The following is a 19,143-nucleotide window of genomic DNA, read 5'->3' as shown; positions in this document are numbered from 1 at the left end:
TCCTGAAAACATTTGAAAAACACGGAAAAAGGGTAGGGGTATGAACTCACCGGTTGAGGAATGCTTCGGTTTGGATCCTAAACGTCAGTTCTGGGTTTGCGAACGCACAAGATTCCTATGTATGATGAAAAGATACACATTTGTATCTAATTAGGACTTGAATAATTTATTAGATGAGGACATATGCTTCTAGATGCGAAAACACTTCATTACAAGTGTTTGGAAGGACCCGGGTGGCATTTTAGGACTCATAAGGCTTGGATATGGAGTTTACTCTTCAAGAGTAAACTCTTAGGAGTGTTTTCGGCCCTAATGACATATTCCCCATGAGTTTATGGTCGTAAACTCATGGTGGGGTGCTTTTGGTTGCTAAATGGCTTTATATCACTTGGATAAATTAGCTAGGATTACATCTAGGGCATTGGAATGAATTTAACTCACAAATAGACCATTTATTGGAGTTTACGGCAGTAAACATGGAGTTTACGGCCATAAACTCCCCCTCACACTAAATCCTTGATGTTTTGGGTCCTTAATTAATCACATGTGATTCCAAGCTATTTTACAAGTCTGTGGGTGAAATTTGGGCATCATTTGACATGGTTTTAGGAGTTTACGGCCCTAGGCTCCCTCTTATGGCCATGAACTCCTTTGGGGGTTGATTTCCTTATGTTTTAGGCTTCTAAGTTGTTTGTGGTTGCTTCTAGATTTTTGTTCAAGGCTTAGGAGGTGTGTAAGTGGCAATTTAACACCTTAGAAGGAGTTTACTCCCCATGGAGATGAGTTTACGGCCCAAGCATGTTCTTTGGCAATAAACTCATGTTTACTCCTCTAAATTGATGTTCAAGGTGTTCCAAGTCTAGTTCCATAATTCTACAAGCCATATCTAAGCCTCAATGGTGTTTTGGAAGGGTTTAAAGGCATAAATACCCCCTTTATATGTGTTTATGGCCCAAGCATGCTCCAGGGCCGTAAACACATGAACAAGGTCCTAAATCATGATTTAAACTAGAATTTGAATGCTAAGGATGATATACATGGAGTTAGGGAAGATACCTTGATGATTAGAAGCCTTAATTTGATGATTTTGGACCCTTACACTTGATTTGAGGAGAGAGGTTAGAGAGAGAGTAGAGAGAGAGAGCAAAAGCTTCAAATGGAAGCTTGATTCTCTTTAAATAGGTTCTATGATTTGGACACGGTGGAATTCTACCCGATACCGACATTAAACGGGGCTTTTGGTCGCACCCGATAAAGTTATCGTAATCCGGCGGGATTGAATTTAGAAATTTTCAATTTAATTATTTTGGGCCATTTACATGAGTTTCTAAGGGGTTTGAACACTCATGAGATTATAATAATCATATAAGTTTAAATAAATTAGCCCAAAAACGAAAACAGAATAAATCGCTAAAGACGGTTTTACGGGCGGAACGGGTTTTGGCGATGGACAACTTCGGGTTGTTACATTATTCCCCCGTTAGAGGGAATTTCGTCAAGAAATTCAAAGATTAAGATACCGATCATGAATTGAATGAGATATGGACGGATCTGTTGCTTTGGGTCTTCACGCTCCTAAGTGGAATCGGGTCTCCGCTTAACATTCCAGCGAACCCTCACTATCGGGACGCGTCTTTGTTTCCTACATTTAACCTCTCAATCCATGATCTCAAATTGTTCTTCCATGGAGGTTCAGACTTTCGTTGACTTCGGTCTCATCAAAGGGATTACTAGGGTTTCGTTGGGCAGGCGCTTCTAAGGATTCGAGACATGGAAGACAAGATGGTTATTACTGAGTCCTTGAGATAAACGAAGTTCGTAGTTCACGGTTCCGATTCTGGCGGGGATTTCGAAAAGTCCGATGTATCACGGGGAAGTAATTTGTGTTTCCCAAAGCATATCATGCTTTTCTGGGATAAGGCCTTCAACAAGACATAAGCTCCAGCAAGAAGGTGCATCTTCATGAGGCAGAGTAGCTAAGGGTCTGATGGTTCTAAAAGAAATTTCTAGGTGGGTCTGCGATAACAGATGGCGTGACCCAAGAATTGACGGGTTTCTATGGGTATCTCTGGTGCTGACTAATTCCTTATCGCCTTAGTTTTTGGAAAGGTCCACGGGTATGACTGCTTTGCTTATATACATTATCATGGAAAATGGTTTGACCGAAGGGTACCACTACTAACTCGTAGTGATCATATCAAGCCTTGATTGTTGTCTTGAACACGCCATCCACACGAAGGTTTGGCTATGAGGTAGTTCTAGGGATTAGATTGATACGAGACTTGACTAGACGTTCGGAAGGAATTCTCGGGAAATCTTCGGGAAAGACATCGGGGAAAGAGTTGCAGACTTCCCGTTTCCCAATGATCACACGTACGAGGAATGCATAGGAAACTTTCTAAGCTTTGATGCACGAAATGATGCGATTGTTGGATTTAGGTTTGATGCCGAGGATCATGAGAGTCGGGTCAGAGGAAAGATTTAGACGGACGACCCTTTCGAAATAAAGAATAACAGCATGAATGAGACTCAGTCATTACATGCCAAGGATCGCATCAAAGCTTTTCATGAAAAGTTTCCCATTAGATCGAATGGAAAGGAATAATCGTCCAGATTGAGGATACGATCTATGGGTATGACGCTAGCGTTCTCCTTCTCACTGGTTAGCTATCCTGACGGTACACGTTTCGGTTACCAACAAAGGATTAAGTTTAGAAAGGTGTTTGAATGAATAATGAGCAAATTTCTTTCAGCATTAGAATCAAAAAGGATCACAGGCATAAGATTCATCGAGGGGAAATATACCTGTGGCAACGGTGGGGTCAGCGGCTGTCCTTTCTTGTCCCATAGTTAGGACTCTCCCGGTGTTGCTAGATGTTACTGCCTTAGGGCAGTTTCACTTGTAATGTCCAACTTCTCCACAACTGTAACAGGTTTGACCGATAGCAGTTCCGGATGCTTGACTAGTTGATTGGGTTGGTGCTCTACAACTTCGCGCGAGGTGAACTTTCTGGCCACAGCTTTTACAAAACTTTGCACGACAAGGGCCAGGGATACGATGGTGGTAACTGCATCGGTTACACCACGGGAGGATACCGGCATATCCGGTGATAGGTGCTTGGGCTGAGGAACCGACAATAGATACAGCAACAGGGATAGTGGCAGTGTGGACTGCCACTATCTGCTGTTTCTTCGAGGGTTCCGGGGAAGACTGACTCTTCTTCTTCTTTTTCCAAAACTTTCTTTTCTCGCCACTCTTTTCTGTTGGCTCGGGAGTGGTGACTGCTTCTTCTTGGTCATCATTGTGGTCGATCAGAGTTTGTGCTATACACTTGGTGCTGTCATAGGTATTCGGCTTCGCAGCTAAAACGTTCCCTCTGGTTGGCTGGGTCAATTCCCAGATGAACCTCTCAATCTTTTTACTCTCCGGGGTAACCAATCTTGGATAGAGAAGTGCCAAGTCATTGAATCTGGATGTGTAGGCGGCGATATCGGAACCTTTCATCTTCAGGTTCCAGAGTTCATTCTCCAGCTTCTGTATTTCACCCCAAGGGCAGTATTCCGCGAACAGAAGTTCCTTATAACTTCCCAACCCATAGCATTTGCTACAGGTAAAGTTAACGATTTGACTCGGCCGTTCCACCAAGTCAAAGCTTTATCGGTGAGCGTACAGGCGGCGAATTTTACTTTATCCGATTCTGAACAGGCACAAATCTCGAAGATAGATTCAATTTTCTCTAACCACCTAGTTAGAGCAATGACACCCCCTGTGCCATCGAAGAATGTGGGTTTTGCGTTCATAAAGTCTTTATAGGAACACTCCTTCTGGTGTCCTTGATTACCTTCCTGGTTTTGGGTTTGGGTACCACCCCCTGAACCACTGGGGTTTATGTGAGACAGGGCGGCTGCCACTGCGGCGGCAACAGCTGTCTGAAACGCGACATGATCAAATTAGGGAGGAGGTGGTGGTGGCGGAGGGTTTTTGTTCTTTGAGCTGGGTCTCTTTCTCGGAGGCATCTTGATCTAAAAAGATCGGGAAAGAGAGGATCATAAGTCCTCTGAATTTAATCAAGAGATATGGAACAGGGGATATCTCATTAAGACAAATATTCTATTAAGCGATAAAACAGGAAGGAGTTATCAAAGCAGATAAATTATCGCTAAAGGAATGATCAAGGAACAACGCTTGAATGAGGATTTCTACAACGGATCGGCTCGAGAAATACTCCTAAAGTATTTCATGATTTGCTGCAACGACGACTCGTTGTTTGGGGTATTGGGTAAGTTTTAGGTATGATGCGTACCACAGTCACTCCCAAGCATATGTTGGTCGTGTCTCGAATGTATATAGTTGGCCAGGCTATATTGATCCTAGACATGACTACATAACTGCCCAGGTTTAACCGCAGCGTACAGCACCCATTTACTTATGTTTTGTTCTATTGGTAATTACGGATCTCGACGATTAGGTATACTTGTATACATTCGAAAATACTTATATCTTAAGGTATAATTTTAGTTCAGAGCACTTAGGCCCCTTAGTGTTTATAGTCTTATACCATGTAAGCTTTGGTATACTAGTTCACTATAAACAAGGGCTCTGATACCAATCTGTCACACCTCGAAAACCGAAGGCGGAAACATTTCCGGGGCGGACTCCACGTTGAGTATCAAATCCAATGTACATAGTAACACAGTAAACACAAAACATTACATTACATATAATTGTTTGCATCTGTTTGAAAGAAAAGTTATACAAGTGTTATATACATATATCATATAAACAAAAGCAAAGACGAGTCTTCTAACGCTCCATCTTCTCCAAAAGATGGCGGTGTATCTGTCTAAGGCTGACCTGAGAATACAAGCAGTTTGAAAATCAGCATAAAGCTGGTGAGTTCATAAGCGGTTTAGTTTTGAAAAGAACGAGTTTCCTTTGTTTCCTGAAAAGTTCTTATACAAGAAAATCCCATATTTTCTTAAGAAAACAGTTTAGTTATCTTTTGTTACTAATTCGAAAACGGTTTGTTACGTCAATCCAGGAAAATCCCATATTTTCCTAATAGTTTAGTTATCTATTTGTTACTTTATTTGTCTCCGAGTTGTTATGTTATCCCAGGAAAATCCCATATTTTCCTATGTGTTGTGATTTGTTCTTAGTTTAGTTTTCAATGTACTAGTAACTACCATACTTATAGTATTAGTTAAGTAGTCTGATATCTTAGTTATCCTACATTCGAATATTGATTACCTACTATGGTTAGTTGTATTTTCAAATATTTGGATTCACTCAGAAACATACATTAACAGTATTTTCGATGTTTTGGTGATTTCCAAAAGAGTACATTAGACGTATTTTCGAATCTTTGGCGACATTCTAAGGCGGATGTATTCGAAACTCAGTAGAGGTCCAGAGGCGTACTTTTGAATTAATTTCGAAACTCTGGTGACACTCAAGGCATACACAAACAGTATATTCGAAGTCTTGGCATCATCCAAAGGCGTTATTTCGTATTCGTATTCCTATTTCTATTCGTATTCGTATTCGTAACTATATTCGTATTCGTATTCATTTTATCCTATTGGTTATATTCGTATTCGTATTCGTACTATCCTATTAGTTATATTCGTATTCGTATTCGTATTCGTATTCGTTCTATCCTATTGGTTATATTCGTATTCGTATTCGTACTATCCTATTAGTTATATTCGTATTCGTATTCGTATTCGTATTAGTTCATGATTAGTATGATTTCTTTTGCAAAATGTAATATAATTTATAACACTTTTTAAAGAAATCTGCATTTAGTCTAACAGTTTACCCTACAATTCGAACCATTAGTTAACACGATTTTCGATATTAGAAGCATACATAAAATGAAATATTTGAGTTGAAAATAAGTTTAAGTACAAGATTTCCCTTGTACTTTTGCTTGTATTCCCCCCAGAAAACATTTGAAAGACACGGAAAAAGGGTAGGGGTATGAACTCACCGGTTGAGGAATGCTTCGGTTTGGATCCTAAACGTCAGTTCTGGGTTTGCGAACGCACAAGATTCCTATGTATGATGAAAAGATACACATTTGTATCTAATTAGGACTTGAATAATTTATTAGATGAGGACATATGCTTCTAGATGCGAAAACACTTCATTACAAGTGTTTGGAAGGACCCGGGTGGCATTTTAGGACTCATAAGGCTTGGATATGGAGTTTATTACTCTTCAAGAGTAAAATCTTAGGAGTGTTTTCGGCCCTAATGACATATTCCCCATGAGTTTATGGTCGTAAACTCATGGTGGGGTGCTTTTGGTTGCTAAATGGCTTTATATCACTTGGATAAATTAGATAGGATTACATCTAGGGCATTGGAATGAATTTTACTCACAAATGGACCATTTATTGGAGTTTATGGCAGTAAACATGGATTTTACGGCCGTAAACTCCCCTCACACTAAATCCTTGATGTTTTGGGTCCTTAATTAATCACATGTGATTCCAAGCTATTTTACAAGTCTAGGGGTGAAATTTGGGCATCATTTGACATGGTTTTAGGAGTTTAAGGCCCAAGACTCCCTCTTATGGCCATGAAATCCTTTGGGGGTTGATTTCCTTATGTTTTAGGCTTCTAAGTTGTTTGTGGTTGCTTCTAGATTTTTGTTCAAGGCTTAGGAGGTGTGTAAGTGGCAATTTAACACCTTAGAAGGAGTTTACTCCCCATTGAGATGAGTTTACGGCCCAAGCATGTTCTTCGGCAATAAACTCATGTTTACTCCTCTAAATTGATGTTCAAGGTGTTCCAAGTCTAGTTCCATAATTCTACAAGCCATATCTAAGCCTCAATGGTGTTTTGGAAGGGTTTAAAGGCATAAATACCCCCTTTATATGTGTTTACGGCCCAAGCATGCTCCAGGGCCGTAAACACATGAACAAGGTCCTAAATCATGATTTAAACTAGAATTTGAATGCTAAGGATGATATACATGGAGTTAGGGAAGATACCTTGATGATTAGAAGCCTTAATTTGATGATTTTGGACCCTTACACTTGATTTGAGGAGAGAGGTTAGAGAGAGAGTAGAGAGAGAGCAAAAGCTTCAAATGGAAGCTTGATTCTCTTTAAATAGGTTCTATGATTTGGACATGGTGGAATTCTACCCGATACCGACATTAAACGGGGCTTTTGGTCACACCCGATTAAGTTATCGTAATCCGGCGGGATTGAATTTAGAAATTTTCAATTTAATTATTTTGGGCCATTTACATGAGTTTCTAAGGGGTTTGAACACTCATGAGATTATAATAATCATATAAGTTTAAATAACTTATCCCAAAAACAAAAACGGAATGAATCGCTAAAGACGATTTTACGGGCGGAACGGGTTTCGGTGATGGACAACTTCGGGTTGTTACAGTAACAATCTCTGCTTTCATATTAGGCCACCAGTATAACTTTTTAAGATCCAGATACATCTTATCTGAACCTGGGTGTATGGAATACCAAATGTTGTGCACCTTGGTCCTAACCAAGTCTCGGAAACCACCGTGCTTCGGTGTCCAGATCCGGTTCATGAAATATACGGCTCCGCCACCCTTGGATTCTAAATTTTTATCCATTACTCTAAGGGATTCACTAGTCATGTTTTTAGGTTTCATGGCTTCAAGCTGGGCCGCCTGAATTTGCTTAGACAAGTGTGAATGGATAGTCATTGTCAACGACTTGACTCTTTGACTAGAATATTCCTTCCGACTTAGGGCGTCTGCTACTACATTGGCTTTACCCAGATGATAACGAATTTCGCATTCGTAGTCACTGAGTAGCTCGACCCACCGTCGTTGTCTCATGTTGAGCTCCTTCTAATCTAATTTGTGTTGTAAACTCTTGTGGTCGGTAAAGATAGTGCTTTTCGTTTCATACAAGTAATGTGTCCAAATCTTCAAAGCAAACACAACTGCTCCTAGCTCAATATCGTGGGTCGTGTAGTTAACTTCGTGTGTCTTCAGCTGTCTCAAGGCGTAGGCAATGACCTCACCTCGCTGCATCAGAACACACCCGAGCCCTTGATTCGATGCATCACAATAGACTACGAAGTCTTCTATCCCTTCGGGGAGGGATAGTATTGGTGCGGTGCACAAAGCTCGCTTGAGCGTTTGGAACGCTCTCTCCTGTTTTTCTTCCCAGTCAAAGGCCACGCCTTTCTAGGTCAGTGTTGTAAGAGGTTTCGCAATTGGGAGAAGTTCTGTATGAACCTACGGTAGTAGCCAGCGAGACCTAGAAATTGACGAATTTCTGTAGGCGTCTTCGGTGCTGACCAGTTCTCAATGGCCTTAATTTTGGATGGGTCCACGTGGATTCCCTCTTCGTTTACCACGTGTCCTAAGAATTCGACTCTTCGGATCCAAAATTCATACTTAGAGAACTTCGCATAGAGCTTCTCCGTTCGTAAAGTTCCTAGAACTTGTCGCAGGTGATCGCCATGCTCTTCCTTACTTCGGGAGTAGATCAGGATGTCATCAATGAAGACAATGACGAACTGATCCAAGTAAGGTCGGCATACTCTATTCATCAGATCCATGAAAAATGTGGGCGCATTGGTCAATCTGAATGGCATCACCACGAACTCGTAGTGTCTGTAACGAGTTCGGAAGGCTGTCTTCGGAACATCCTCCTCTAGCACTCGTAACTGGTGATATCCGGATCTTAGATCAATTTTGGAAAAGTAGTTCGCCCCTTGCAGTTGGTCAAATAGATCGTCTATGTGAGGCAGAGGGTAACGATTCTTGACCGTCACTTTGTTGAGTTCTCTATAGTCGATGCACATACGGAATGATCCATCTTTCTTCTTAACGAACAAGACTGGTGCTCCCCAAGGTGAGAAACTTGGTCTTATAAAGCCCTTGCTGAGCAGTTCGTTAAGTTGACCGGATAGTTCCTGCATCTCTGCTGGTGCTAATCGGTAGGGCGACTTGGCTACTGGGGTAGCTCCTGGGACTAGGTCGATTCTGAACTCGACCTGTCATTGCGGAGGTAATCCTGGTAGCTCTTCTGGAAAGATGTCGGGAAAGTCGCTCACTAATCGGATGTTCTTTATCTCTTTCGTTTTGAGGCTCGTATCGACGACGTGAGCAAGGAATGCATGGTATTCTTTACGTAGATACTTTTGTGCTTGAATACTTGATATAATACAAAGACTCGCACCGGGTTTGTCGCCGTAGACGATAAGAGTTTCGTTAGACGGGAGGTTTAGACGGACTGCTTTCTCGTAGCACATGATGTCGGCGCGATGAAGACTTAACCAATCCATGCCGATGATAACGTCAAAGCTTTTAATCGAGACTGGCATAAGGTCGATTGGAAATGAATGGTTATCTAGAGTTAGGGTACAACCTAAGTATATGCTATTCGTGCTTTCAGTTTTTCCATTAGCCATTACTACTGTGAATTGTTCTTTAAGTGCGTGTGGTTGTTGTTTAAGCATGCGAACATATTTATGGTTCACGAAGCTTCGCTCCGCTCCACTATCGAACAGAATGCATGCATAGGAGTTATCAAGGAGGAACGTACCATTCACCACCGCCGGGTCAGCAACTGCTTCCCCATGGCCTATTGCTAGTACCCTCCCTACTCCGCCAGCATTCTTTGCTTTGGGGCAGTCCCTCTTATAGTGGCCCGTTTCGCCACATCCATAGCAGGTTTGGCTCACGCTAGAGCCGGGGACTTGGGTGATCGGCCTCGTCGGAGATTTACAGAAACAGACTGTGTGTCCTTTCCTGTTGCAGTTAGAGCACTGCATTTCACGACAGGGGCCGTTGTGGTGGTAATTGCATTTGTTGCACTTAGGCAAACTTCCAACATACTGTCCCACCGGAGCAGTAGTAGCAGCAGGGGTTATTGCAGCATGTACTACCATGATTTGATGCTTTTTGGCAGCTCGCTGTTTCTTCTTCTTCTCCTCCCAGAACTTCCGCTTAGTGTCAGCGGGTTTGTAGGGTTCTGAGATGGATAGGGTTGTTTCTGTTGCAGGGGTTTTAAGTCCATGGTCAATGATTCGCTGTGCCAATCGCTTGGCACTATCGAAGGTAGCAGGGTTTGATGATAGGACATTCCCTTGATACGGAGACACTAGCCCCCATATGTACCTCTCGATCTTTTTCCCTTCAGTGGGAACCATATTGGGGCAGAGGGCCACCAGTTCGCTGAACCTGGTGGTATATGAGACTACGTCGGAGCCCTTCATGGTTAGGCTCCACAGCTCCTGCTCTAATTTCTGGATTTCGCCCCTCGGGCAGTATTCCTCTATCATGAGGTCCTTCATGGTTTCCCAACCCATGTCATTCGCCACTATAAGAGTTAGCGCTTTAACGTGGTCGTTCCACCACGTCAGGGCTTTTCCTTCAAAGGTGCATGCGGCATATTTGACTTTGCTCGCAGCAGGGCACGAACAAATTTCGAAGACTGTTTCAGTCTTCTTGAACCATTGCCAGAGGGAAATGACTCCGCCGGTTCCATGGAAGGACTTCGGCTTGTAGTTGGTGAAATCCTTGTAGGAGCACTTTCTCGAGCGCACAAGGATTTCAACAGGAATTGAGTCAACAGGGTTTCCACCTCTGCTGGCATCAGTAGAGTGATACTGAGCCATGGCAGTTGCCACTGTTGCAGCCACGACAACATTCAGGGTTGCATTATCGATGACCGGAGGAGGAGGAGGTGGTGGAGGTGCAGGGTTATTCCTGGGAGATTTGCGAGGAGGCATCTTTCAGCTATAAGTTCATAAAGATAAACACAATGGTAAGAATCAATTGTAAGTCAAGTGAGAGTGACACATGGACTAACTAACCATAGCCCAACAGTTGAATGAGTGTTTTGAGATCACAACATAGAAGAATAGTAGGAAAACACAAGTGTATAGATTTTTCCATAAATTAGGTAGTTGTCAATAATACTGGTATTACTGATGCAATAAGTTCAGGGAAAATCGACCTAACAGTAGGTCTTACATCATACCATACGGAAAAGTTTAACAGTTCTTAGATTCCTAGTTAGACTACTGAAAGTTAGGAATATTTTACAGACAAGTGCTACTTAGAGCACAGATACTAAAGGCTATTCCTTAACCAAAAGACAAAGATGTACTAGACATCTTCTAACGGCGATGGGAATTCCTTGGGCGAACCCTGAGGTCTGCCACTTGACGAACCACCTCTTGAAGGTGTCGTTCATGATCCCTTTGACGAACTTGAAGTTCTATGAATTCGGCTCATGAGGCAGCCAGTTGTTGCTGCAGGGTTTCATTGGTTCTCCTGTTCCGTTCCATTTCTTCTTCAAGACGGTGGATGCGGACTGTGTTGACACCAGAGTTGGCATCAATCTCCATGACCCGGTCGATGGCTGCTCGACCTTGCTTAACATTACGAGCTATTCTGAGGATAATAACGGGCAGAGCTCGATCCGCAGAGCCACCTTCGCTGACTTTGTAAAAGCTTCGTTCCCCAAAGTAAGGTAAGCGTTAACCCTGTTCGTCACTCCAGCGATTCAAGTTGGTTGCCCACAAGGGAGTGGGACCTGGGAAATCTGGTCGAGTGTTGTTGTTTGGGGCTTGACCTACTGGCGGTAGGTTGTTGACTTCAGGCTCAGAGTCAGATCCATCAGAAAAGCCTTCTGCGAGGTGATCATCCAAAGGGATTGGATGGTCATCTTCGGGCTCTTCTTCGATCCACCCAGCATTGCCTTCATTTGGGAAGTACGAGTCACCATGATGGAATCCAGCCATTTAGATCTACGCGAGAAGAGAGGTATAAGAATATAGTATATAAGTAGCTTGTAGTAGCACAAAATACCCCTATAGTATTTTGAGTTTAGGTTCTACTGATCTTCTTGTGGTATTGTTGGTAAGTTTTTAGACTTGTTAACATATCACAACCATTCTAGGGCATATGCTAATCACTCCTCAGACCAGCATAGTTAATCAGGCTATGCCATTCCCAGGACTGACCATACATTCCCGAGCTCGCTTGTGATATTTAACAATCGTAATACTTTTGTTCTTGTCATTGTGACACTGATTTTAGTATGAATGCAGTATACTTAATTAAATATTTTAATATTTAAAGTATAGACTCTTGGTCAGAGTGTTTTAATCCCAAATGGGTTTATATTTAGTATATCTTTTATGGGTTGATATACTCAATTCACTATAAACAATGCTCTAATACCAATCTGTCACACCCCAAAACCAAGAACGGCGGAAACGTTCTGGGGCGGAGGACGTCATGTAAAGTATCACAACATAGTATAACAGTAAATAAGCAAACAACATCATCTATTGCATTAAATATATAATTTTAATACAAGTGTGTTCCATACAGTTATAGACACCAAAAGTAAATCAAAATAATAAGATGAGTCTTTGATGTGCTCCATCTTCTCAAAAGCTGGCCTCGGTACCTGTTTACTGATGACCTGAGAATACAAGTTATTTTGAAAGAGTTTATCAGCATTAAGTTGGTGAGTTCATAAGTATTTTAGTGTCAGTGTTTGTATCAAAACGTTTGAACGTAGCTTTAAGCATGAGTTTGTAAACATTGGTGATAAAAGTATGTGAATGTTTGTACGTGTTTGTAAAAGTTTGAATCTCTCAGAAAAACCTATATTTTCTAATAAAAGTAGCCTTCTACCAAGGCGTAACTGTTTTGTATGTTCGTTTATCGTAAAAGTGTGTAATTTTCCCAAGTGTAACTATCATTAACAAAATATAGTTTGGACATTAATGTTTAAGTGAAATGATCACTAAATGTATGTAAAGGGTAAATTATTGTAGTACTGTAGTGTTGTATTATAGGAACTACTGCTGTACTAACTACCTTAAATCGGATTTATATTAAGGTATCATGTGATTAATTGTACCATACTATCGACTAGGTAACAACGACAAATGTAGGTCGTAAAAAGGTATGACGTTTGGCACCCACAGACCTGCAGGTCTGGCTGTAGCTAGCAGCAAGGTGTAGGATAGTCAATCCAGTATAGATCTATACGCAAACTCATGCTCTCCCTCCAAGAGACTCTGGCTACAACTCGGGTCATGACATTTAAGGCATGCTCTGATATAGTGGATCACAATTTTGTCAATGTATTCATGTATATGTAATGTATTGTTACTTGTTCTAGTATTTTTGTATATGTTCTCTCTCTAGTATAGTTGTATATGTTCTTCATCTACTATAGTTTTCTATGTTCTTCTTCTAGTATAGTTGTATATGTTCTTCCTCTAGTATAGTTGTATATGTTCTTCTTCTAGTATAGTTGCATATGTTCTCATAGAAATGTAATGTATATGTTCTCATAGTAATAAATACTGACTCATAAATGAACTGACTCATTGATCTAGCAATAGTATAAGTAGGATCATGTGCTACCCCGATGGTAGCTTACTAAAGATGTAACTAGTATGCATGAATATGGAAGCACTTTTATGTCTGTATATGTACACATGATATATAATTAATATTGAAATGACCTTCGGACGACTACCCGATATCCCACCAGACCACATCTCAAGCGCGAAAAGGGAATAGGGCGGAAGGCCTTCCTAAGCCTTTTAAACATTGCTTATATAACTATACATATACGGGCATGCAATTTATAATAAGTGTAACAAAGTTTAAGTAAAAGCATTTGATAAGTAAAAGAGTTTTTAAAGTAGTTTGAAGTAGAACAGTTTGATAAACAGTTTGAACAGTAAGAAAATCATTGTTTTTATAGTTATTAATCACATATGATTGATGTAATAACTATAAGTATTCAACTTCTACCCCCCCCCCCATTAAAGCATTTAAAACATTTAAAAGTACTTCAAAGGTAAGTTAAAGGGGTATGAAATCACATGTGGTGAGTGGATTGGATTGAAGTGTCAGTGATACGTGTATGGGCTGTTTTGTATTGAGATTGAATAGTGTTTGAGACAAAAACAATAAAAGGATAGATTTGATAAACAAACTAGACCTATAGCTTGTAAATCTGAAGACAAACTAAGACCTATTAGTTTGAATTCGATCAACTCAAGGATCACGTCCAAAAGATGATAATTTGTGAACTATGACAATAATTCAAAGTGACAAAAGGGTTCTTTGATTAAAATTCGTCTATTACTTTTTCCATGCATAATTTGGCTTTATATGAAGCCTTTATTACAAATTTGGTGGTTACAAGCCAACCAACCAATTATTCATTAAAACTAGTAAATAGAAATTAAGGTAACTCTTGAAAGAACACAAAAAAAACGTCCATGAGACTTGTGAATGAAAAAAAACGGCTATGCTTCATTAAGGAGCCATAAGAAGCATTAAGGAGTCATCATAAGCATTAAAGTGTAACCCTAATCCACCAAAGAGTGTCAAAAACGGCTAGGAGGCTTTATGAAGCAAATAGTAACGTTTTTAGCACTTATGAAGCCTTAAAAATGTTGCCCTAGTCTTCATGCAACCCTAATTCAATTTGTGGGTTACCATGCACAACCCAACCATTGAGCCCAAACCACCTTCTAGCCCACTAGTAATCACTAATCCATCACATTTTGGGCTTTCATGATCCATGCATGGATCATCCCCTCCCCCTTTGAAAGGAATTGACCTCAATTCATCAAGTCCATCATCATCAAGATAAGGTGAAAGATCTCCCACATTAAAGGTAGCATGCACTCCATGGTCTCCTCCCAAATCTACCTTATAAGCATTATCATTGACACGTGACACCACTCTGTAAGGACCTTCAGCTCTTGGCATCAACTTGTTTTTCCTTTTGTTAGGAAAACGTTCTTTCCTCATATACACCCACACCAAGTCACCATCTTGAAAGACACGTGGTTTCCTATGCTTGTTGGACTTCTGTTTGTACAACTCATTCACGGCTTCAATCTTCTCACGAACTTGTTGGTGTAGTTTCATCATAGCCTTCAACTTGTCATTAGCATCCTTGTGAACCAATTCATCCTTTGGCAATGGAATCAAATCCAAAGGCATGTAAGGATTCACACCATACACCACCTCAAAAGGAGAGTGACCTGTAGCATAAGTAGGAGAACGATTATAGGCAAATTCAGCATGTGCAAGTTTGATGTCCCAATCTTTTTGAGTTTTGCTAACCAACCCTCTCAACAAAGCACCCAAAGTTCTATTAGTCACCTCCGTTTGCCCATCCGTTTGTGGATGATGGGATGTACTAAAAAGTAACTTAGTACCGACTTTCCTCCACAAAGTGTTCCAAAAGTAACTTAGAAACTTGGAATCCCTATCAGAAACAATTGTTTTAGGAATACCATGCAAACGAACCACCTCTTTAAAGTACAAATCAGCCACGTTAGATGCATCATTTGTTTTATGACATGGCACAAAGTGAGCCATTTTTGAAAACCTATCCACCACCACCATAATGGAATCCTTCCCCCTTTGAGTTCTAGGCAAAGCCATAATGAAATCCATGGACACATCTTCCCAAGGACGAATAGGAACCGGCAAAGGAGTGTAAACACCATGCTTGAAAGTTGTTTTTGCCATATGACATGTAACACACTTGCCCACTATGTTGGTTACATCCCCCAACATCTTCGGCCAAAAGAAATGTTCTTTAAGCACCTGCAAAGTTTTGGTAATGCCAAAATGACCAGCCAAACCACCGCCATGAGCTTCACGAATCAACAACTCCCGTATTGCATGTTTTGGGACACAAAGGCGATTGCCTTTGAATAGAAAGCCATCTTGAATCACAAATTCACCATTAGGACCACCTGCACATTTCAAAAACATATCTCCAAAGTCCATATCAGATTGATAATGGTCCTTTAGAGTTTCAAATCCCAAGAAACGAACATCCAAAGTCACCAACAACGAGTAACGCCTCGAGAGTGCATCAGCCACCACATTGCTTCTACCATCATTGTATTTGCATGAGAAATGAAAGGATTGCAAGAACTCCACCCACTTTGCATGTCTTGTGCTCAACTTTTGTTGCCCATTGATGTACTTTAAGGATTCATGATCAGAATGCAAAATAAAATGATTTGCACGCAAATAATGACTCCAATGATCTAAAGCACGGACAATAGCATAAAACTCCTTATCATAAGTGCAATAATTCAAACGAGCACCACCCAACTTTTCAGAAAAATAAGCAATAGGACGTTTGGATTGGATCAAAACAGCCCCAATACCAACTCCACTTGCATCACACTCCACTTCAAATGGTTGAGAAAAATCAGGAAGAGCCAAAATAGGAGCATCACACAACAATGCCTTGAGTTTCTCAAATGCCTTTTGAGCTTCTTCTCCCCATGCAAAGACTCCTTTCTTCAAACAACCTGTTATGGGACTTGCAATGGTGCTAAAATCACGAACAAATCTTCTATAGAAAGAAGCAAGACCATGAAATGATCTAACTTCAGAAATATTAGTAGGAATAGGCCATGACTTGATGGCTTCAGTCTTGGATGGGTCCACGGACACGCCATTTCTTGACACCACAAAACCCAAAAATGCCACTTCTTCCACCAAAAACGAACATTTTTCTTGCTTCCCATAGAGTTTTTGAGCTCTAAGCGTCTCGAAAACCTGTTTTAAGTGCACCAAATGATCCTCCAAGCTCTTGCTATATACCAAGATATCATCAAGGTACACAACCACAAACCTGCCCAAAAAAGATTTTAGCACTTCATTCATTAGTCGCATGAAAGTGCTAGGTGCATTAGTTAGACCGAAAGGCATCACGGTCCATTCATACAAGCCATGTTTAGTTTTAAAGGCTGTTTTCCATTCATCCCCTTCACGCATACGAATTTGATGGTAACCACTTCTCAAATCAATTTTTGAGAACACAATAGAACCATGCAACTCGTCCAACAAATCATCAATTCTAGGAATAGGAAATCGGTATTTTATGGTGATGTTATTAACGGCCCTACTATCAACACACATCCTCCAAGAACCATCTTTTTTTGGAACCAACAAAACTGGAACAGCACAAGGACTTAGGCTTTCACGAACATAACCCATTTTCATGAGTTCATCAATTTGTTTTTGCAACTCTTTTGTCACCTCCGGATTACATCTATAGGCAGCTTTATTGGGCAAAGGAGCACCCGGAATAAGGTCAATTTGGTGTTCGATACCACGGATTGGAGGCAAACCCGGTGGTAATTCGCTTGGAAACACATCTTGAAACTCCAAAAGCAAATTAGCAATAGCGTTTTCTCCATGCACCATCTTCTCCACCTTTGCATGCTCTTTGGCCACAAGCATGTAGATAACATCACCTTTGTCAAGAACTTGCTCCACCTCCCTTTCACTAGCAAACATAGAAAGATTAGGTTTTTTTACTTGTTTAGAATTCATGGACCTTATGGCCGTTGGGGACATGGGTTTTAACACAATTTTTTTATTATTGTGTTTCAACTCATATTCATTGCTCCTCCCTCTATGTAACACGTCCCTATCAAATTGCCAAGGACGCCCCAACAAAATATGACATGCATCCATAGGAATAACATCACACAACACTTCATCTTCATAAGACCCCATAGTTAGACCAACTCTAACCTGTTTTGTCACCTTTATTTTGCTTCCATCATCCAACCAATGAAGAACATATGGTTTTGGGTGGTTTGTAGTAGACAAACCCAATTTGATCACCATTTCATTAGAAGCAACATTAGTACAACTTCCACCATCAATAATCAAACTACACCACTTGTCTCTAACCAAACATTTGGTGTGAAACAATTGGTCTCGTTGATCCATATCAGCCACGGTTTGAACCCCTTGAGTTTTAAGGGTTCTAAGAACCAAAACTGTATCATACACCGGTGCTTCATACTCTACCTCCTCCTCTTCTTCCTCTTCTTGTTGTGTATCATAAAAAATACCCGCCAACCTCTCTTCTTCCTCCAACTCTTCACGACATTCAATGGCCTCCCTTAAAGTCACCACCCTTTTGTTTGGACAAGCATTTTGGTAATGACCAAAACCTTGACACTTGAAACATCTAATTTTCGCCAAACTAGTTTCTTTGGTACCACTAGTAAGTTTAGGAGCAACGGGAACACTACTAGAACCAGAAGGAGTAGAAACAGAATTTTGTCTATTGCTAGACTCGGGCTTGGACCACGACTTTGACTTGGGACTTTCGAGACTTGAACTTGAACTCCCACCATAACGTGCTTTGGCCTGCCCCTCCAACTTCAAACACAAACCACAAAGAGTTCCAAAATCAGCATAAGGATACAACTCCACAACATTGGCAATGTTGTAGTTCAACCCTTTCAGAAAACGAGTCATTTTTTGTTCTTCAATTTCTTCAATATCCCCCATCAAGGTCAACTTCTCAAATTCATCAATGTATTCTCCAACACTCATTTTTCCTTGCCTCAAATCAGCAATCTTCTTGTAAGTGGCAATTCTATGAGTAGAAGGAACATATCTCTTTCTTAGCTTTCGTTTTAGAGAAAGCCAAGAACAAATTTTTTCTTTGCCTTCACGGGTTCTCTTGGCCTTAAGCCCTTCAAACCACAATGAAGCACCACCACTTAGCTTGAGAATGGCATACTTGCAGCTTTTTTCATCATCCACTTCTTTGAACTCAAACATTCTTTCAATCTTCCTTTCCCACTCCAAGTAGCGTTCAGGATCAGTTCCACCAACAAATTCAGGCAATTCAGACACCTTGAATTCTTCCACAACCCTATGTTCACCACGGCGGGGTTGCCTTCGATTTCCACCTTCTTGGATGTTTCTTAATGCTTCACGAAGATTTTGTAGGAACTCCGGATCATCAAAATCCATTATGCGCTCTGATACCACTTATGATACGTGTATGGGCTGTTTTGTATTGAGATTGAATAGTGTTTGAGACAAAAACAATAAAAGGATAGATTTGATAAACAAACTAGACCTATAGCTTGTAAATCTGAAGACAAACTAAGACCTATTAGTTTGAATTCGATCAACTCAAGGATCACGTCCAAAAGATGATAATTTGTGAACTATGACAATAATTCAAAGTGACAAAAGGGTTCTTTGATTAAAATTCGTCTATTACTTTTTCCATGCATAATTTGGCTTTATATGAAGCCTTTATTACAAATTTGGTGGTTACAAGC

The 19,143-nt window shown here is 40.7% G+C and overlaps 1 protein-coding gene across 1 annotated transcript; it reads right to left on the bottom strand.

Annotated features, from left to right (window-relative positions):
• Positions 1–15,024: 15,024 nt before the first annotated feature.
• On the bottom strand, positions 15,025–18,826 carry LOC145064586 (uncharacterized). Its single transcript, XM_079012008.1, has 4 exons — positions 16,681–18,826; positions 16,430–16,530; positions 15,629–16,015; positions 15,025–15,057 (listed from the first exon to the last, which is right to left on the bottom strand). Exons 1-4 carry the CDS (start codon positions 18,824–18,826, stop codon positions 15,025–15,027), a joined length of 2,667 nt encoding a protein of 888 aa, XP_078868134.1.
• Positions 18,827–19,143: the final 317 nt, after the last annotated feature.

This window comes from Lactuca serriola, chromosome 1 (assembly GCF_051521515.1).
Source record: "Lactuca serriola cultivar US96UC23 chromosome 1, Lser_US96UC23_V15, whole genome shotgun sequence".
Classification (NCBI taxonomy): Eukaryota; Viridiplantae; Streptophyta; class Magnoliopsida; order Asterales; family Asteraceae; genus Lactuca; species Lactuca serriola.
This window is presented reverse-complemented; position numbering and strand designations above follow the sequence as displayed.